General features: G+C 33.9%; 1 protein-coding gene across 1 annotated transcript in view; it reads right to left on the reverse strand.

Moving 5' to 3' along the window:
* LOC118187447 (uncharacterized) overlaps positions 1 to 22,923 on the reverse strand; it is a 285,905-nt gene that overhangs the window by 73,242 nt on the left and 189,740 nt on the right. The window contains exon 6 of the mRNA XM_035357671.2: positions 15,153 to 15,331. Within this exon, the coding sequence (XP_035213562.2) occupies positions 15,153 to 15,331 (179 nt within the window). The remainder of the gene's footprint in view (positions 1 to 15,152; positions 15,332 to 22,923) is intronic.

Below are 22,923 nucleotides of genomic sequence, written 5' to 3' on the forward strand. Positions count from 1 at the left end.
ACTCAGTTTTCAATTTCTCAGCTTTTTCTGCTTCTTGATCGAAGAAAGGTGACGCTTGCATGACGATGTGCCGTGTGAACCCTCCAGGCTTGGAGATAGCTTGAGAACCGATGCACATTGTATTCTAAAGATTCAAATGAGAAATCTCGGATAGTCTTCCCTATTTTTCCTACTGGGATTTAACCTTTTCCAAGCAGAATTATTATTCTCTTAATGGGACATTAGCTGAATCTAAATTTAGCTGCCTCTGATGACCAAAATAGACACACAGATGTAGTTTGTTCTTTTATTTATTGTTTATTTAGTTTACATTTCCGAAAATAAATTCACAGCTCCTCATGTTCCACAAGGTATGGCTTACAGAAGTAAATAAACAACTCACTGATACAAAGGAGACATAATGTAATAATGATACAGTACAGTAATACATAATACCTAGATCTGGAGCAGCTAAGGAATCCATATAATAATACAAATAAATAAGAATGATAAAATATAATTCTATACATAATAACAATGTATAAGAAATATATAAAATAATACTAACACAAAGGAGATATGATACTACAAAAATACAATACTCTAGTTTGGTACTGAACCTTCTTTTTATGGCAAATTACTATTAATACAATACATGTGTTTCCTGTAGCTATCTTTCTATGGTAAATGAGCTTAAGAATATTCATCAATATCTACAAAATAGTTATCACTGCTTCTGCCAATAATCATATACTCCAGTTTCAACATAATTTTTGCCATCAATTAAGTATGAAATATGTGGAGTCATTAGGTTTTCCGATGTCAGGAAACTAAAGAATGTCGCCATGCCCTCGACGGGTTTTGAACTCCAGAACTACCGATTACTCTTCGGATATGCTTCCGATTAAACAACAAAGGCACGCAGAAAGGAGTGGAAAATACCTTATATGCTCCCCCTTTTAAAAGATGGCTGGAGATGAGTCACTAAATCCTAGTGGTGACGAGTTGTCATCCAGAACGTTTTACTTCAGGTGCTACTGTAGAGTCATCAGTTTTTTTCGATGTCAGAAACTGCGGAAATCCGCCATACCCTCGCCGGAATTTAAACCCCGGACCTCTGATTACGCGTCGACCGTGCTTCCAGTTACACTTTGAAGGCACGCGGGAAGAAGGTAGAAAATATCTTATAAATATAATTACTTTTTTCCTTTATAGCGATAAATTATTTTGTTTTAGATAACACGCACCAAATCTTTATGTCAGCAAATAAATCCAGTAGTACTAAGAGTTCAACAGAAAAATTAATAAGTGTTTTGCCATACTGAATACTGGTGTACTGCGATTATTTGTCATACTGATGTATTACGATTTTTAAATAAAACTATTTCATTTTATTGGTTTTGTAAAATATATATTACGGCACACCAGCAGTGACTCAAAAGTTGTAGGAGAAAAACTAATGCAGTCACATTAACAATGATTAGCTATTTCAACAGGTTACAATTTTATCAAATTAAACTGATTTCTACTTTAGAGGAAACGTCTAATCTTCTTAAAAGAATTTCTTTTTTCAAATCTTCCCTTTCATAAAACACGTTATTCAGCTGCATTAAGTAAAAAATAGTTGAAGATATTATTATTATTATTATTATTATTTGTCTGGAAAATAGCAAAAAGGGCTTAAAGAAAACGAGAAACAAAAGATTCTTTCTTCTAATTCTTTCTATGAAGTTTGCCCAAACGGGCTGCATAAATTTTAAAATGTGGGTTACATGTTGCACTAAATTTTGTAACATTATTAGGGAATAAATTGAGGAGTATATTTAATGACAGAGTTAAGCTATTTGAATACGCAAGCTGTATACATTTGGATATACAGTATTCATGGCAAAGTATACGATTGCTAAGCGGTAGGATGGCATCGTAAGGAACACCAGCCCGCATTCCTGTTACATATGTCAGAAGGCGGAGAAATGACCAGGCAACCTGCTGATTCATCTGGGACTGAACTCTGGTCAAATTCCCATTATTTAGCGGTTTTAAACTCTCGGCCACTCGGTTGGCAAAATAAAAAAAAATGTATTAAGTGTTCCTAATACGAAAATATGGGATTGTGCAATCGTCACAAAATAAATGTAGAGCCACTGTATGTTTCTGATAAAGTAAATGTTTAAAGACTGTGGGTTCGAAGCAGAAACAAGGGGGCGGAGGGGGAAAGAAAAGGAAATATTGGATTGTAGCTTTACAGTATTGTAAATGCTAAACGTGTTTTTGTAACCATACCGTTTAAAATTTGCGTTTCTAACAAAATAAAGTCAGGCATTTTAAACAAAATAAATTATTAAAATTACTTTTATTTCAATTTTCTTAAATATTGTATGAAAAGAATTGTAAACACACAAGTTAAAATCGTTTATGAGGCTGCTACAAGTAATCATTAACTACTACAGAACTTAACGAAGAGAATTTTACGATAAATCCAAAACAGGGGTTCTCAAATTTTTTAGGAAGAATACTATCGATTTCAGACAAATAGATATGAACTGCACCTAAGAGCTCATGATAAAGACTGGATACGAGACAACTGAAATCTTGTCAATGAAATGTCAATACTCTACGTAAATCAACAGTACTGACAAGAAATTGTTTAATGCACAAATATGTGGTAATGCACAAATATATGCTAAAGCCGAAATCCAACTTTGAGTTGGCGATAGTAAGACACGGCTGCCAAAAGTTCTAATCTAAACATTCAGAACCCTCAACTTATATACAAAAAGTACATTCAAAATTTTAACATTCAATCAGAAAAGAATTTTAAAAGTTATATTTAATGACTTATGGTATCTTTTGATAACAAAAAAATCAAAGAAGTGCTTGAAAATAGTTTATAAAATTGTTAATCGTTAATACTAAAAATTAGACTATCAATCAATGAAGTGTTCTTTATAATTTATGATTTCATTTTTGTCTTGATCATACAGCTGATAGAAACGCTTTTCTTTAAACAGCAGTTTCTAGAACAAGAAAAATCTATAGTTTGAGAGGCTATAATGAAGATAGAAATATTTATTGATACAATGTAGTTATGCAACAAAAGTGAAATAGTGGAAGGAAAATAAAAACTTGAGCTATTCATTCTTTCCTCAGATAATTTCAATCATTATGATTACCAAAGAATTTTGACTCAATTTATATTAGCTTGTTCTGTCAAAGATCTAGTAAGAGAAACAAGTTATGCAAATAACCCACCACCACCTGGAATAGATGGTTTTCTTCGGTAATAATAGCAGCGTAATAAGCCGCCTGATGCGTGACGAGTCATAGCTAAAATGGCCTAAGTACCAAAAACAAATTTTCAAACCTTATTTTTATCATCGTGTGTAGTTAACATGAATTTTTCCAAATTGTCTTGTTAAATGATTGCAATGCTTAAATTTAAACAGCTGTTTTCATACAATTTATATTATTTTCCCAATTAAACTACTAGTTATTTACTACCAATACTAAAATATTTCATAATATTAATTGCTAAGAATCGAATAATTATAATATTAATCACTTAAAAATAAATTTAGAATTTTAAGTCAGAATTAATTAACTGAATGCTGTAATAAAAATTGAAATGGATATTTCTTTACATCTTTCACGTATTTTTTTATCCTAAATTCTTTAAAAATTTCACGTATTTTTTATCCTAAATTCTTTAAAAACACTTTTATTAATAAATAAAGTTTAGGAGAACGCTTCTGGAAATGCGACAAAATTGAATTCCCCCCCCAAAAAAAAAACAAGCTGCCAAAAACAAAAGAACGTTTTTAAATGTCTTCTTTAAACTTCTTGCAGACACACAATAAGAAAGGAAGCAGGCAAAGAGTCATTTTTTGCAGGGAAGAAAATTAAATTTGTCAAGCATTATTTCAGAATGATAGTTTTTGAAATAAAATGTGAAATTTATCTAATTCTTGTTTTGAATTTTGCCATCCTTTGCTTTTCTTTTTTAAAGCAAATGTGCATAAACACGCATATTTAATAAGTACCGTATTTCTTGGCGTGTTTTCCTCTCTTTTTAACAAACTTTTTCATTTGAAAATAAAGAGAGGAAAATTACGCGAGTAATTTTATTTCCGAAGAACACAACTGCAGCAAGAACAAAACAAATGAAAGTAGTCATGGATAAACTACAGGTAACAATCACAATATTATTTCTTCTATAGTAGCCTACATTCAAATAAGAACACTTAGTAATACTAATATTACGATATTTGATGGATATTTTGAATGTATCTTGAATCTTGGTGATCTTGACTACATCGTGATCTTGACACCTTACATGAATGAATCTTGACCACATCGCCTAAAAGGAACATCAGAGGAAGACAGGAGAAGGGGGGAACAAAATTATCCTAATTTCCGAAAGAATGAAAACATCAGCAGCAGATAGGGAAGGCTGCAATGAGTTTCAACTTAAATAACAGAAATAAGTTAAAGGTAAAAATCACATGTTTCGAAAGTTTCTTAAGTGTGAGAAACCTACCGTGTCTAAGTAGCTTAACGAAGAATCTCCGCAAAATAACATTTCAAAGAACATATCCAAGGGAAAATAAAGTGGACGAAAATCTGATACAGACATGGGAATACAAATTGAATACTCGATAAAAATAAAATTAATCAAGGGAATGCAACTAACTAATAACTAGCCGTCAGGTATAAAAAAAAACAGCGTACAATAGAGGAAGGAGAAAATTATGCGAATATTTTTTTAAATTTTCAGAACATAGCGGTAAAGGCTTAAAATAAGCAGGCTATTTAAGAAGAACACTTAAGAGTCTCGATATCACAAGAGAAACTGAAGAATACATGCTATGCTACGTACTTTGCCACCACTTTTTGGCAAGTAATTTCGCCTTTATAATAGATTTAGTAAGTAACCGCATGCCAGTACCGACTTGTAGCAGTCAGTTTTTTTTTAATCAGGCGAAAGCTTTAGTTTAATAAAAAGTATCCTTCGATCAAGCTACGAATGTAATTATGTTATCATTACAATTCTGTAATTTACACAGAAATTTAAGTTTTTTCGGCAATTTGAAGCAGACTATTTGGGTTGCAATTCAATTTTACACCATCTTGCTAGTGCGAAATTTATTTTAGTTAGTTTTTATTTGTTTTTTGTTTCATTTCTGTCACTAACCTAATATAGGACATAAATAGCCAAGACTGGCAAGGTCATCTCAATTGTAAGCGAACGAATTTACATTAGTTAGGTCTAAAAGTTTCCAGATTGATGCCTTCTAAAATTTAAAACATTAACAATGCCAATAAACATATGCAGCAGATTTATGACCTCAGTTTCCGATAGGAAAAGAAAAATTAAACATCTAGATACTAGTTTCTACAGTTTTTGTTGATTAATTTATTAAAGCAAAGGTAGTGAATGTTACTTGCTTAAAAGAAAGGCTGGTTCCGTGGGAAAAGTTTGAAGGAAAACTGATTTACATTCATATTTTACATCGTAAAATATCAGGAACCCCTATGTAGCCAACATTCGTAGAGATTTTGAGCGAAGTTACCAATGGGCAACTAATTGATCGACGCACTAGAATATTAAGTGAGAAGGGAATATTAAGTTTAGAAGAAGTTATGCAATTTAATGTCATAGAAACTGTTGTAAAATGTAAGTTACAACTCGTTTTTTTTGGGGGGGGGGGTGTTGTCTGTTTTTGGCAAAGCACGCTAGGGTTATGTGCTTAAGAGTGTGAAGCATGGATGTGTTTGTGAAGGACTTTCTACGAGAAACTGGCTCGTATACACGTTACACACAAGGAAATCCATAAAAATTCCCGAAAAACTAGCCCGTTCGCCTGGAATCAAGAACAAGTCGAACTACCAGTGTTCAGCGACTTTCCTGCTCGGCCTCTGAAGACCAGCTTGAATTCGGAACCGTTTCCTTTTACTTGCTGAAGAAAGGGTTCTCTAAAGCTTAATAAAAATCTGTTAATAAAACTAGAGTATTTATAGTACAGTTGAATTTAGATTTATCGGAAACTTATGTCAGGTAAACAATTTAATTGAACTGTAAAATACAAATTGAATGCGAAAAATGCACTCAGATTTCAGTTGTTGTGCTTAGGTACACAGAATCTTCAGCGCAGTTATAATGTTATAATGTAGTTTTAAGATTGCTTTGTAATATACGTAAAGGTTTCATTATTTTGCATAACCAGTTATTTCATAATTTAGATCTTTATCGTTACTTCTCTTTCCGTTTCCTCACCAGAATGCAAATTAGACTGAGTTCTAAGACAGAACGTGTTTCTGACAGTGTGGGTGCACGGTACGTTTCTCTCAGCTCTGTTAGCCTGAATTACTCGGCTCTGCGTTATTTTTACCGAATATTTGAATACTTACGCCGGTTAGATTGTGAGCCAATTTTGTGTTAAATTGAATTGTGTAGTCTTTAACAACTAGCATATTTAAATTTTAAATTGACTGTTACTTTAAATTTTCTTGCCACGAGTACTGGCTGAGTTTATCAAGCAGAAGATATTTTTATGTTAAATTTCTCATATAATAAAAAATTAATTTTTAACCTTCTCAAAACTTTATCGTTATCTTCAAACTCAGTAGTAATTTGCTGCATGTCTTGACACTACTTTTTGACACTACTTTATGTTGCCAAAGAAAGTCAAACACTATATACTACAAGCAAAATTAGTAAATCTTAAAGATTTAGAACAAAACTCAGTTAAATGATATTTACTGTTGTTTCTCATTAATACGTCATTTTCCTTTTTTTTTTTTTAAATCCGAAGAAAAGGTTTGCGATAAAAACACACTAAAATCCAATTAATTGTATTTTTGAATAACTAACGGTTCTTATCAGTCTGACAAAAATGTAATAGTTTAGCAGCAAAGGGACCCCCCCCCCAAAAAAAACCTTTATCATGCTAAAATATTAAGACGTATATTAGGAGGGACACATAGTTAATTGTTATATGCTAAAATTCTAAAATACAATCAGCATCACTATGCAGTACGTCAGTTCAAAACTTAAGCTTGCAGAAATTAAAATAAATAAATAAATAAATAAAAATAAATAAATAAAATTAAAGAAAATAGATTTCTTTATTTCAGTTTTAGCTGAGGGTATGCATTAAGTCATCACAGTTTCTAAAGGTTGCAAATGACTACACATATAACAAATTTCTTATAAATTTATACCCAAATTTTATAGCGAAATGAATAAATTTATATATCAGCCATAAAATTCAGAGTTCGTCGTTTTCAGATTCTAAGTATAATATATAAATTTATATTATATACATTTATATTTATATAAATATATACTTTCAAAGCACGCACTTTCAGAGCATGTAATGTGTTCAGTATCACAAGTATATAACATTTTCAATAGAATCTGCGGGTATTCACTTTTGCATATACCGAAGTCTTTTCCTTCATTCTCATGCCACTGTTGCAAAGAACGTCACGGTCAGACGAAACTTTCTTTTCTTTCTGTTGCTCTGGGCGAGGTGAAGAGTCCGACAGTTTTTTAAATTTCGCATCAGTTGATTTTAAGGAAAAAAAAAAAAAAAAAAAAAAAAAAAAAACAGCAAACCGAAAAAGAGAATAACCTCGTAACTGCTTAGCATTTTAATCAGAATGTCTATTTAAATTATTAGCTGCCAGTTATATTAGATTTGCTATTTTTTTAAGACATCGGACTCTCTAAACAAAATCAGAGCAATTCGAAAAAATAGATAAAAATAAAAAATTAAAGGATCAAAACAATGCTGTGGAGAATTAAAATAATGTCCACGAAAGAATCTGAGAAACTGAGCCTGGTTAGTCAAAATTTGCACGAATTGGTCTGATATTTTTAAGCCGGAGTTATACTTTGAATGCAATATTGTTTTTTTTATTATTATTATTTAATTTATTATATATATGTGATTTTTAAGTATTATTTAAAGTTCAAATTTTATATAATCAGTGCGATTATTAAACATTTTGTACAATTATTATTATTTAAACTATCCGGTTATTATTATTTAGAGCTTTACTATGGTTTTGTAGAGTCATTAGGTTATTTTGAAGCTGTTGAGGCACAAAATGTGCAATGCCTTCGCAAGGTTTCGAACCTAGACCTCTCGAATACCCGCCGAGCCTGCTGCCATTACACCACGAAGGCAGGTACCCCTTTTAAAGGGCGACTGAGGATTAGGAAACCCAGTCGCCAGATCCTGGAGGTGACGAATTACTGTGCTCCACTTTTTAGTTCCGGCGCCACTATAGGGTCATTTTACACCACAAAGGCATGCTGGAAGGAGGGAGAAAATACCTAATAGATTCTGCTTTTCTGTTCCTTACACTAGGAATGTAAATAAATTATAGAGTACTTAAGCTGAGGTTTTTGAATTGTACAACGGATCGTGATTCTGCCTCGAGCCCACGTTATTAGGTTTCGCGAGTAATGTGACAAAATAGATCCTAAGATAGTAATTCTTCGACTTTGCGTTATTGCTGCCGAAACTGAATTGTTACGCCGGTGAAAAGTTGAGAGCCAGGTCAGAATTTAAAAATTTAAAAGCAGTTGTGTAGTCTCTGACTACTAGGCTTACTTTCACTTTTACACTTCCCCACAAGCTGAATTTGTAAGCACGGGACGTGCATTTTATGTGCAAGTTTATATGTAATAAAAAGATTATTTTAACCTTTTCAAGTCTCTGTCGTTAACTTCAGGCTCAGTGATAATTTAGTCCAAGTCTGTTAGGAGTTCGATGCTAGTTAATGATACCAAAGCCTGACAAGCGAGATACCGCTCTAGTCTGAATTAAGATGACAAAAGTCCTATGAAGAGTTACTTTTTATTAACTCTTTAAAATTAATAGAAGGCGCCATTTGTGCTACTAAATAAACCTCTTCCACTTTCAGATATTTTAAATAACACAGCTCAAGTTCAAGTAATGTAGTCGACGACTACGTTAAAAGAGATCTAATTAAACTGGCTTAATTATTTTAGTGCGCGTATTCAACGTCGGCTAACAAAGCGGCTAAAGCCGGAATAATTCTTGGCAGAGCTGGCGATAGGACGCAACTGCTCTCTCTCTCTCTCTCTCTCTCTAAAGCTCTAATACATTTAAACCCTCGGCTTAAATATGCAATTAATTTGTATTCCGGAGAAGACAACGGAAAGAAGTTATAAAGGTTCAAATCGTAATAAATGTTCAATTAACGTAAAACCTTATATTCTTAGATAGAAACATGTATTTCTTCGAAAAGGCAGAGCGCTATTAACTAGGAATCGAGTAACCCGTGAACTAAATCACATTTTGGGGACTGATACAGAATACCAGTCAAAAGCCACCCTGAGGATTGCCGAAAAACACTTCCGCTGAGTCCCGGAGTCCCACAACTCCAAGAACATCAGCATTTTAGGCTCCCTCCTAGACCCACCGCTAAACACTGGCTAGCCAAGACCACCGTCCCAATGAACAGAGACCAGGTTGGGGTGGGAATGATGATGGAGCTTTGATTGGCCGTTGATTGATGATACTTGCAAGTACTACGCAGACAGCCCCTCCCTTCAGGCTGTACATAGAATACCGAGGACAGCGGTGACTGGACGCTCAATGGCTCAGGCGCTATTCGGCTGCCGATACCCTAGTTACCGGGGGCTTACGTCACCCGACCCGTGAAAGGTGGAGATGAGCCCCACCTCACGGATTTTCGGGAACCGCTAAGTTCAAAAGTTTTATACCCCCGTGGCCGGGACTGCCTAGGTACAGATCCTAGCCAGTAGCTTCGCCGAATACTCTATGTCAACCCTCGAAGGGGGGGGGGAAGTAAATTGTAAAGAAAGTACGGGAAGTTCTGGAATAAATTTAGATTATTTCTAATATTCATCATCATATAAACTCATATATAAATACAATCGAATCAACAGTTCATTGCATTCGGACTGAAGAAGGCAGTTTCTAGAATGAGAAATTTATTACATTTTGGAAAGTAATATTTGTCTTTTTTTAATTGATTTTTAGTCGTAAGCTATCTCACTTTAACTGTCAACTTACTACTACTAAAACTCAGTGAAATGGTTAGCCTTTCGTAATACATGAATAAAGACAGGTTTATAAATCATTTATAAATCTATTTTTTTCCTCTCATCATGTCTTATTTTACGTTAAAAAAGAACATGGTAGAAAAGCTATCACTAAATAATTCCTACTGTTGTTTTTATAAAGCATTTTTCATCGGTGATTAAAATGAAATCCAGAACATAAGGAATGATACCATAAGTTCAGTTTTTCGTTTAACTTCGAGGAAAAAAAAACTCAAATCTACAACAGCAGTTTTAAGACACTGCACACATACACACACACACACATATATATATCTTGACCGCACAGGTCTTTTTTAATTTATTCTCCTTTCTTTCATTATATATATATATATATTTCTCGGTGCAGCATTAAAAGAAAGTGATAACAATGAAAATTAACCATAATAAATAGTGTTCTAGTTCAGAAATGATCATCATCAGTTTTAGAAAAATATAAGAAAAATTAAAATTTCTGCTTAAAAGATAATAAATTAAAAATAATACATATTCTCATCATTTGCCGAACCTTTGTGCAATACCGTTGAAAGCACGAAAGCGTGATGTCAAAAACATACTAACATGGCGAAGGAAAAGGCTATTATTATTTTATGGAGCAAAAAAGATATATCAACCCTTGGTTTAAGAATAAATTAAAAAAAGTGAAAGATAACCATTTTCTGCTATTAATTTCGGGAAAAAAGAGGTGGAAAGGGAAAAAAAAAGGAAAGAAATAACACTAGAGGGCTTGTTAAGGTTTTTGAGCTCTCGCTGAGCTAGCCAGTTTACCAGTTTGCTCTTGGACTTATCCGCTAACATAATGTTTTCGTTTTTCTTTGGTTTTACTACTAAACATCGCTTTCTTCGAATTTACTCTTTTCAAAATCAGAAAACTTTTAAAAACAGCACATTTTTAAAATTACCGATAAAGTGTTAAATGTTGCCATACATTTTTCTATCTTTCAGCATTTCCTTAGTTCATCATATCTATGCTCAGTCTTCATGTTCGGTCCGGGGTTCGAATCCGGAGAACGGTCTGGCTGCATGGACGTTTTCGTGGTTTTGCCCATGTGTAACGTGTATGTGAGCCAGTTTCCTTTAAAAATCCTCCACAAATTCATCCCCCTCATAGCCAGATAGCCCTCGAGTGCTTTGCCATGATTAAATAAATCGACAACTTCTTCTGTTCATCTTATTCATGTTTGTTTTTTTAGAAAGGTGTATTATTAATTTCTTGTTGTGTAAATTTGATTAAATATTATTTTCTTCGTACTTATGCCCTATAAAATTCAACAGAAAAATCACGAAATATTTAAAACCAGCATATCTCTAGAAATCCTGACACAGGGTTAACGGTTGTCATACTTTTTTATATTCGTTATATTATTTATTAAAATAATACTTAGTGATAGCATTTGGTGGCAGCATCTTTTTATTTGAAAAGGGATAAGTACAAAACCATGAACATCGAGACTAATAGCACTTATGTGCCAATACAATAATTTTCTTTTTTGAAAGAAAAAAAAAACATTATACAAATGGCAGCAAACCTATTTTAATAAATGCTTCATGAAAGCAAAGCCTAAAACCTTAACCTTAAAGCTTAACTATAATACAAAGAAATGCTCATTAATGAGAATCTTTTTACGCAGAAGCATCAGAAAAAAAAAGATAAGAATCTGATTATTTTTTTCTCTCTCTGAAGGTCAGTTCAGCGTTTTTTAATTTCTGCCCATTTTAACCGGCCTGCATTAGTTAATTCTTGCTTAGAAGCATTTTAACAGTCCCCTTAGAAAGTTTATACGCCTCTCATAACTGTTTCTTCTCCATTACACTTTCTTGTTTGCTATTAAAGATGACGACGCATACTAAAACTTCCTTATTAGATGGAAATTCCGATTTAATTATGTTACTTATCCTATTGGTGGCACGTCTGGCGAGTTTAAGATAGTTAAGTCTGTTCTGCGGTTTGAGAAAAAGAAAAGGAATCAAGCCTGGTCTAACTTGATCAATAAACAAAAGGGTAATGTATGGACATAAATGCTAGACATGTGGTGCAGGCAACCAAATATAGGTATCATTGCAAGAACAGCATAAAACAGGACTTAACTGAGTATTTCTTTTCAGTAGCAGCAGGAAACTGAAAATCCTCGACTGTGCCCATACCATTTTGAACGCAAAATATTCATTATTGTTTGATATTGATATTCATTATTGAAAATGAGTACTGATATACAGAAGATTATGTACGATTCATAGTATGGAAATTTGTACTTTATTTCTGCATCATTGAAAATGTTTTTATTGATTCATAGTGCAGTACATAGAATTACTTTAAAAATGGCTCAGAAAGTGTTCCTTTTAAATATCTAAACACCATTTTAAAATGTTCTTCGTCAATCCTTCAGAATAACATTTTATCAGTTCTATAAAAAAATAAAAAATCTGGCATACAGAATAACATACGGAACTTTTAATATGAAAGATAATATAAGTGCCTGAATAGAAGAGAAAATAATCAATTTGAAATTATTACACTCGTAGTAATCAATTTGAAATGTGAAGCATCAACAGTGATACAAGCGGAACAGCATCGTACAGTACGCTAAGACGTAATCAAAGAGTTCAGGAATACTGAAGATATATTAAGATAGCATTCTCATTTCACTGTCAGATTTCGTCTGGTGCAGCGATTAAATAAATACTACTTCAGATTTCTCTCCAGAAACAGGAAAGTGTCCTCATAGAGTCCAATTGCTGCTCTAAGTATGACTAACATGTGATCGAGTATTTGGCGCAGATTGTGCATCATGTATAATTTATATACACTCTTTTGCAAAAAAACTCGAAGTAACATGAAGGAAGTGGTTGTTTTTGATGAAATTAAATTAGTGTATAAGCTCATACAAACATAATAAAATGATTAAAAAATCAAGGTCATAGTACTTGTTCACCGCTCAAAATCTCCCATTCGGCAATGCATGCTTGAATTCGTCGAGGCAAGGAGTGTTAGAGGTTCCTAATGTCATCCTCCGACACATTCTGCCAGGCATCCATCAGTTGTCGCACCATATCTGCGATATTTTGGGGTGCCCGAATCTGGTGCCCTACAATGTCCCAGACATGCTCTATTGGTGAAAGATCTGGTGACCTTGCTGGCCAAGGAAGAGTATTAACGGCAAGGAGAGAATCCAGAGATATGCGAGCGGTATGTGGCCTGACATTATCTTGTTGGAAAATGGCCCCAGGATGACGTGCCATGAAGGGTCATGCCGGTCGCAGGATGGTATAAACATATCGTTGAGCTGTTAAAGATGTACGGAGGATGACTGTTAAAGATTACCTACTGTCATAAAAAATAGCGCCCCACACCATCACACCAAGGGTTATGTTTGTATGCCTTTTAAAAACAAAAGCTGATTGGGACCGCTGGTCCCGTCCTCTCCAGACACGAACACAGTGGTCATCTGCTTCAAGAGTGAAGCGGGATCCATCGCTGAACACTATACGATGCCAATCTGATGGCAGCCATGATTATCGGCTGCGACACCACGCCAGACGACTCCGCCGATGTTGTGGGGTCAAAGGCAAATGTCCTAAAAGCCTCTGTGAGCTTAACCTTGCCTCAGACAAGCGCCGTGAGCTGGTGGACGGTACCACGGGAGATATAGATGTGGCTGTAATGCGTTGAATAGTCGACAATAATACCGTTGGGGCGGTACGGGCCTGGCGAAAAATCATCCTATATTGCCCCTCGCATTTGTGATCCCTGACCTTCCAGAGCCTTCATTTCGTCGGCAATTGCCTTGTAGCAACCACTGCTGCCAACATCTTTGCACAGCAGTCGTTTAGTTTCTGTAAGGTCTTCTATATCGTCGTAATGGCATCTTTAGTTGCTTCTTCACGGAATTACAATTGCAGCAACAAAACAAAAAATAAATAAATAAATAAATAAATTTTCGGCCTCTGATACTGGTTTTATACTTTGCGAATTGCGCGCTATGATCGCAATTCCTGTTCACTTACCTTGAAACTTTAACCATCTGCAAGCGATCAAGATGTTTTTGCATACCAAATTTTGTCATGATCGCAAAAGTCCTTCTTTGTACTTCGATTTGCTTACAAAAGAGTATATATTGACATGTGGCTATGAATGCATTTTCTAATCGGAAAGCCATTTTTTGGACAAATTAACCAAGTTACTGGTCGCTGCGCAGTGTTGATGGTAGAATATGGAGTCCGATTGTGTTCCACCACATATTTATGAGGAAGCACATAACTTAACGTCGACTCTGGACAACGACAGTCTGGCAGCGATGCTGTTTTAAAAATTACAATACTATTCCTCTGAAAATTTTTTATCGTTAGTGTTAAATTCCTATAAATACAATCAGCTTTTCAACAAAATAACATTGATTTTTTACAAATAATGTACCGCTGCCGAAGATCATTTAAAAACCTGTACGATTGAAGAAAGTATGGGATTGACAAATGAGTAGAGAGGATTCAATTTTTCCCTGAGATAGTTATTTTGCTTTAAAGAAGTAACATTCAAATACAAAACCCAATAATTTCTCCCAGTTTAAAATCCAATATTTTATAGTTTAAACCCGAATATTTTACAATTTACAAGAAACCCAATTTAAAAATCAATGTTTTACAATTATTTCATTTTAAATACAGAGCATTAAAAAGTAAATTTAATCAATCTTTACAAGATTTGAGAAATTTATGCTGGAAGTTAGTTACAAATCGAGTAAATATTTTCGTCTTATGTCTAAAATATGAGTCTGTGCACAAAACACTATATTACAAATATTCGCATACGCTGTTTATATCTTTGTAAACATTTTACATTTTGATATGGCTGCTTTTAAGCATTCCCACGCAAGGATGCAGCAAAAGGAACATATCATTCTTGCTGTATTCTTTTGATGTTCCCATTTGTTACTACTATGGGCTTGAAGAAAACACTGATATGCCATTGCTTTATACTTGTCGAAAATATCAAATGAACACTTGGCATCACTAAACCATTTGTATGCCATACGTCTTATTAATTAAGTTTACTCACAAGATTCTTGGTTCCACATTGTCGTCCATGCAGCGGAATAGAAAGTGTGACGTGGCCATCATCAGTAACAGTCACGGAATAGCAGTCATAAGGATGTCCGGCAGCATACACTCGTCCTCGGAAAGGGGTCGAGACACGAACTACAGCTTTCATAGCAGTGGCTCCACATTGAACGTCCACTAAAAGAAAGTTTATTTTTATAACATTGGTTGAAGAATTTAACACAATTTTTTGCTGGGCATATTAAAAACAAAACTAGTCAAAACATGATTATAAATTGGATTTTCAAGGCTCATTAGAGTTTCTGCTTTTTTTTTTTCTTATCGAACTACAAACCATTACAAAAGATAAGATTATGTAATTTGTTTCCCATTTCCATTCCCAAAAGCAAAAAACAGCGAAGAAAAACATGCAGAAATATTTCAAAAAGTACTGATGTCATAGATATTTTAATAAATATTGATAGAATAAACATAAAATATAGATACATGTCAAATAAATATTAAAAAGTATTTTAACGAATACTGAATTTCGAAGTGGAATACACTGTAATTTATAAATATTTTTAAAATCGCATAAATTGTTTTCACGCTATTTAGTGTTCTAAAATGAAAGACTGAAAATATTTTCTTCTCAAGCTGTAATTTAAGGCTAAAATGTTTCTCCTTTTGGTTTTTGTTTTTGTTTTTTCCTTTTGGAGAACCAGCGGCCGATTAGTAAAGTCGTTGAATACTGGTAGTTCGATCTGAGGTTTGAATCTCGCGAACGGGCTGGCTGCATGAGCGTTTTTGTTGTTTTTGCTATTAGTAATGTGAATACAAGCCTGTTTCCCTTAAAAAGTCCTACGCGAAGGTATACCTTCTCTGAGACAGATAGCCCTCGAGTGCTTTGTCATAATCAAATAAAGCTAAATCTATTTTCTTCTTTCTCCTCATAACTGCCACCTATCATTCTGGTCAGGCCCACGAATAATATGCACTCAAGCGCAAAGTCAGAAAGTAAAAGAATTATGAACAAGCCCAAAAAGTGTTTTAATAGATTGAGCTAAATGGCAACTTCAATAAGATGATTTGCCTCTTTTGTTGCTGCAAGAGGCATTCGGCTGTTGATGAATTAAATCTTCACTATGATGTGAAATTGAGAAAAAAAGAACAGAACCTGTTTGTTGATTAATTTAAATTACCATGTTACTGTTTAAGTAATGAAGCAGACAAATATAAAAAGCAATTATACGTGTCCTTGAAGTTGTCTTGATTAAATTTCTGATTTTTATTGCAAATATGTGATTCGAAATTTTGCATTAGCTGCTTGCTTTCCGGTATTGCATCCGCTTTCCGATAGTTGATGTTCAGTATTTCTGATTAATACTCCAATAATCGACGTCAGAAGCCAGATCTGAGTGTGCTTTTATTCCAAACACTCTCTGCTTGTGTAAAGAATAACAATGCAGATAAATTGTACGCTGCTCAATGTTCATTTATGAACTCTTGCCAACGAGAGATCATGCTAATGTAAAATGAAAAATTATACAAAAGAGTAACCTTAGTTTGGCCGTAGATGTATTCAGGGTACTTGTTTCCACAGGCGTAAGTAAAAAAACAAAATTGCAGATTTTTTTTTCCTCAAGAAGAGAGACCCGCAATTCAAAAAGAATATCCAAATGATAACATTAAGCGTGATCCCAATAAGCAGAGTATATTGTACTAATTAACCAAGCAACATTCTAAAACTTAAAAATAACGTCAATGTCAGCTTAAGGGGAGTACGTAAAACAGCTGTCAAGAATAAAAGGCGGAAATCATTGAGTTTCTATGGATGGCAAGTTTGGATGAAAGATGCAATTAATTGAGACATTATAACACAACCAAATCTTGACTGCAGGTAACCTGGCATTGTAAACCTGGCATCATTTTATTGGTACTATATTACCGTCCAGGAAAAATAATAAAAGTAATCTCTTCATAATGACGACAATTAAATTACCATTAACTAAAAAATTGCTAGCTTATCAGTCTTTTGTTGCACAACTGAGATATGCCCTTTAAATTAAAAAATATATAAATATAACTAGTTTAGGGTTATAAATCTGATATTGAAGATTAATAATACTAGCTGCCATGAAAAGAGATACATCCATTCGGACGTGACTATAATTTCCCTTTGGTCTTTCGGGGTTTAATTTTAATTAATGGCCTACTGTTATTGACGCTACTCTATAATTATAATTGTCAAGCAACGTAAATATATTTAATGCTTACAGTAGCAAGCGAAAGAGAAGACAATGTGACAAACATAGGACAATGTTTATCCAAGATGAAAGATAGTATGAAAGGCCTCATGAATAAATAATATCCATCACTATAATATACACTAAAAACAAAAGGCCAATAATATCATTGCCCAAAACATTTTGGCTATTAGTGCATAAGTATGGCAATGAATATTTAAACTTCTAAGAGACATCATTTATATATTGATATAAGTTGCTAAACGTTGCCATGAATATCGGTGCATAATATTAGACCAATTAGCGAATCATGATTATGCAAAGCTCCCATAAATTAATCTTTCTGAGATAACCTGCTTATCGGTTTCAAATGAAATACGACGGATAAAATAACGTAAAATAAATGTCATTATTTCATTGAAAACTATTACACACACAGGCCAATGAATTAGAAACATTTGAGATTTTCAATTGATTGCATGCTAGGGATGAAGTATACAATTTTTGTTTTATGAAGTGGTTAGAATGCTAGTATAAGTAAGGTGTAAGAGTGCTTTTCACGATGAACGAACTAAAATGGGGGGAAAACGACAGATCGTTCACCATTTGAAAGAAGGATTATTGTTGATGCCCAAAGAAGGATTTAGATTTGAAAGAAGGATTTAGCTGGGGCCTCGATTTCGAAGATGATGAAATATCTCACTGGGTTCTCAAAAGCAGCCATATAAAAGTTTTTCAAAAGTTGGAATCAAAACCCACAGTAGTTCTCTAGAAGACGTAACTGTGGTTAGAGCACTGTTTTTCAAGAGAGTGATCAGCATCGTCTACAGTAGAACAGGAACTATACTGTATTTCAGCTGACACAGATCGTCAACCAAGGCTCTTCCCAACAGATTTCAGTTCGAAACATGCGCAGAGAATTGAAGAAGATAGGACTGCATAGTCGGCTGCCTGTGAGAAAACCACTCATTTTTGCCCGGCATGCAAGAGTTCGTTTGCAATGGTGTGGGGAAAGAAGACACTGGATACCCGAGGATTGGAAAAGAGTAAGGTGGTCAGCTGAATCACGCTACATCTTATTTTGTACTGATGGAAGACATCAAATTTGGCGAGAGCCCCATGAAGCTATGAATCCGTCTTTCCTTACTTGCACTGCGCAAGGGTCTGGTAGGAGTATCATGATATGGGTCATGTTCTGCTGGTATGGAAGTGGTGCCCTGGTGTTTCTTGAGGGTAAACAAACAGCCATGATACCTAAATATACTGGTAGATCAAGATCACCCTGCAATGTTGCGTTTTTACCCTAATGGCGACGGATACTTCATGGATGACAATGCAACACTACATCGTGCCAGAAGTTTTCAAAATTGGTTCGCTGAACATCAGTCTGACTTCTAACACCTTCCCTGGCCACCGCATAGCCCGAATCTTAATCGCATAGACAATGTGTGGGATATGGTGGAAAGACGCATCTGACAGTACTATATCTTCAATCTAATTTACAAGAGCTAAAAAGCTGCATAGCCAATGCATGGTATTCTCTGGACGTACATGCACTCCAGAAGCAAGTAAACTCGATGCCCAAACGAATTAGAGCAGTTATCCGTGCAAAAAGGTGGTCCAATTAAATATTGATCTTGGGTTTCTAATTTATTGGCCAGTATGTGTAGAATAAATTAAACTGAACATGTTAAAATTTAATATAAATTAGGTAACAGTGAAATGATAAGTTGATATACTTCGCTAACTGAATATGAGTTATTTGTTGTAAAATATGCCGCCATATCTTTGATTATAAACCTCATTACCTTGACGACATTCGAATTTTAATTATTATTACGTTAAGGTTAACGTAATAATTAACTAAATCATCAACTAAATTGAGCTTGTAAGATTTTATGTTTATTAACCAATTATTAGGATTTAAAGCTCAACTATAACGTTTTCTTTTCATAATAACCACCAGAATGCGAGTTAGTTGCAGACTTTTTAAGCTGAATGTTTTGAATGTTTTAGGGTAACAGCTTCTGGCAACCTCGCTTACAATTCACGTCCTATTGCCAGCTCGGCCGAAGTTTGGCATTTATTTAGCTGTTTCGCTTTAGCCATTTTTCTAGCCGAAGTTATAAGCGCGCCGTTAATTACTCTAGCCAGTTTAAGTAGACCATTTTGTGTGTAGTCTCCGACTACGTTACTTAAATTCAAATTTCAGTTTGTGTTATTTTAAATACACGCACGTTGCGCAGTTTCGTTTTGTAGCACAAGTTGTGCCTTATGTAAAATTTAAATAAATACATTAAGAGGTTATTTTAACCTTCGTAAGACTATTTTAGCAATAACGACGAAATAATCGGATTTGTACTGGAAAAGTAGAAAGATGAGGAGGAGGAGGAGGAGGGGGAGATGAAGACGGCACGCCAAGCAAGAGAGTTGCGTAGAAGAAAACTAATGAAGACTTGCAGATTTTAAAAGGATTTGCCAAGAAATACTCATTTATGGCCATGCATGACATTATGAAGCTTCATTGTACATTAGCAGCAAATTTTTAAAACTACGGTTACAACCTTGTAGGCAGGAAGGCATTTGAACTTATATGCCATCACGTGAAGAAATTCGTAATTTTCATGTAATAATATATATGGAAATTCTAATCTGTTGTTTAATTTTTTTACTGACATATAAATATCACATGTAGATATTTAAATTTTAAATGATTTGCACGATTTTCGATAACATTTATTCAATAATTGCCGATAGATCGAAAAATAAGACTTTGCATGCTACAAATGGCATTTTCTACAGATAGCATTGCAAATAATTAACAGATAAATTCTAAAGTTATATATTCAATTATCCGGAATTGATGAGTTCCTATTGCTACTGGTTAAAAGAGATTATACACTACTTCAGTTTCACCTCCACAAGGAATGATGTTTTGTAGATTGAAAGTGTCTTCTAGCTTTGGTAGGAAATTAGTCTGGTAACTAAAAACTCTGAAGTAAACTTCCCAAAAGTAAGTAAAATTACGTTTTATATTATAGATATGTACGTAAAATGCCTGAATAGCTAAATTAAGACCTTCTTTCTATATAAAAGTAGGCAGTTATCAACAGCTCAGGTAACATGGTTCTTAAATTAAATTTATATTTTTGAGTATTTAAACGGATTATATGTTTTCTTAAACCATAAGAATATATGCATACCTTCAGAGCCATAGTTTTTGTCGGTATCTTTAATTTGAAATGTTCCCTACTTCCCGAACCTGATGTTTCATTATCTTGTTATTACCTCACGTAATCCACGAAAACAAATGGCGTCTGAAAACATTCCCACGCTTTTATTGGGCATTAAATAAATGCATATGGCTTGCAGTACGTACGGATTACAAATTATGTAAATTAAAAGGCTTCTAGAATGTTAAGGTAGCCAGACATTGTACTTAACAACGAAATTTAAGGCCTGGGGCTTCTATTACTTTTCATGTTACGTCTTGTGCGTAGGCGAACTTGTGATTATAGCAGGTTTTTCTGCTTCTGAAGAACTGATGACTCTCGAAACAAATCATTGCACGATGTTATCTGATTAAAGGTATGCCTCTGAATTATTAGGTTGACTAGGCTCAACTCTCTATACCATGGACTGAATCTTTAATAAAGGAAAATCATATGTTTTCTTGCATTTCATTAGTAATAAATTGCAATATTTTATTCTTTTAAAATTCCTAACATGTACTCCTATATTTAAAAGCAATGTTTCAGGTGGGCATTCCATAGTACAGTTGATTCTCGTTATACATACCTTGCATCCCTAACTAAAAGGGTTATAACGAGTATCGCTACAATAATGAAAAGGATTTCAAAGTACTTTTATTCCCTGGAGACATTTTTCACCGATCGTTGTAACGACGTGGCGAAATAATATGTGGTCTTATAGCGAATGTCGATTATATTTCTTATTTAAAATTTACTTTTTCTCTTACATATCGTTACTGCCATTTAAAACACATGAGGCACTAATTTCTCGGTACATTTTGGAATATCATAATTTCCACTCTGATTGTTTTTTACAAGCACAATGTGCAGACAGTAATAAAAAATAAGATATGTTTTAACAAAATTAAGACTTCGATAAGAAATTCCCATTTCTTTTAAGTAATTACACCAGTTATTAGTTGCATGCTTATCTCACTGTACAAATTGTTAATATTATTGTGTGACATAAAAGTACTAAAGAGATTAGGGCTGAGCTGAATTACCTAGTCCTCAGCTGAATTATTAAAGACTTTGATCTGCATAAATTCGCCGACATAGAGATACGGCTTTGAATTTCCAAAGTAGATTAAAACAGATTAAAGTAACATAGATTTTAAATCTTCGAGAACAGAATGAAAAAATAAGTTTTTAAAGTAAATTTTTCCCCTCAGCTGTAAAAGAGAGCTCTATATCAGTCCGCTCTTGTAGTTTTATTATTTAAAATTCGCACCAATCTAAACCCCCTTTTTTATTTTTATTTTGTTCTTGTTGCCTAACTTTATATTTTAGTTTCATGGACTCGACAACAACAACAAGAACTTCAATCCAATAAAATGGGAACCTCGTTTGCTAACTGTAATGTATTTGAAAAGTGTGCAAGAATTAAAGCATATTTAGATTTTTTAAAAGTCGACTTTAATTCTTACTTGCCCCGAACAAGTGATATTAATATAAAAGATCTCTGTTAGGGTCCCTAAGATTCCACGTGAAACTTATATGCAAATGTTTCTGCAGAAAAATAGCTTCTTGGATCATGAAGAATACCATTCTTTTTTCGGCAAATGTTTTAGACCTGAAATTAAAAGACTGTTGAGGAAGATAGAAAGAAAGAAGAAAAGTCTGTTGTTTTCTTTTTCTTTATACAAAGAATATATAATTTTCCGAATCACAGCGAACAAAGTACAATAAAAAGCTTAAATATTAAATATTAAATAAGAACTAAACAGGAATTTTTATTAATATTTTCGTCCACATAATCCGGAACATTTCTTTTAATTTCAGGAAATTAATCAAATTCTGCAGAGGGGAGTTGCAATGTAATACACAAGTTATATTACGCTTCAGGTCATCGTAAATCAATCTATTCAAGCTATTAAAGCTATCCAATGCATGAATTAACTGTAGTTTCTTCGTTATGTAAGCTAACGATTTAATACCATAATCATTACTCCATTCGATATAAACTGGTGTGCAAAAATTAAGGACGAGACGGTTTTTTCAATATAACTTTGTACAAAAGCTTTCCAAATCAACACATTTAATACCGTAAGATCCCCAATACGTAAGGACATGAGTAATGTAAGCAACACTTACTAAAAGAGAAATCAGAGGGATAAAAAGAAGATTTATTGAAAAAGTAGCATGGAGCGCAATGCGACTGAAGGCCGAAACATCCCTGTGATGGGTGTCCAGCAAGAAACATCCGGTCCTTAATAGGGGATATGATCTTCCCTGACTGCTAGGCAGGTTTCACAGCGTCTGCCCATGCTGAGAATGAGGGTGTCAATGAGTT

This window comes from Stegodyphus dumicola, chromosome 10 (assembly GCF_044657685.1).
Source record: "Stegodyphus dumicola isolate Sdum_Otavi_A_Nest chromosome 10, ASM4465768v1".
Taxonomy (NCBI): domain Eukaryota; kingdom Metazoa; phylum Arthropoda; class Arachnida; order Araneae; family Eresidae; genus Stegodyphus; species Stegodyphus dumicola.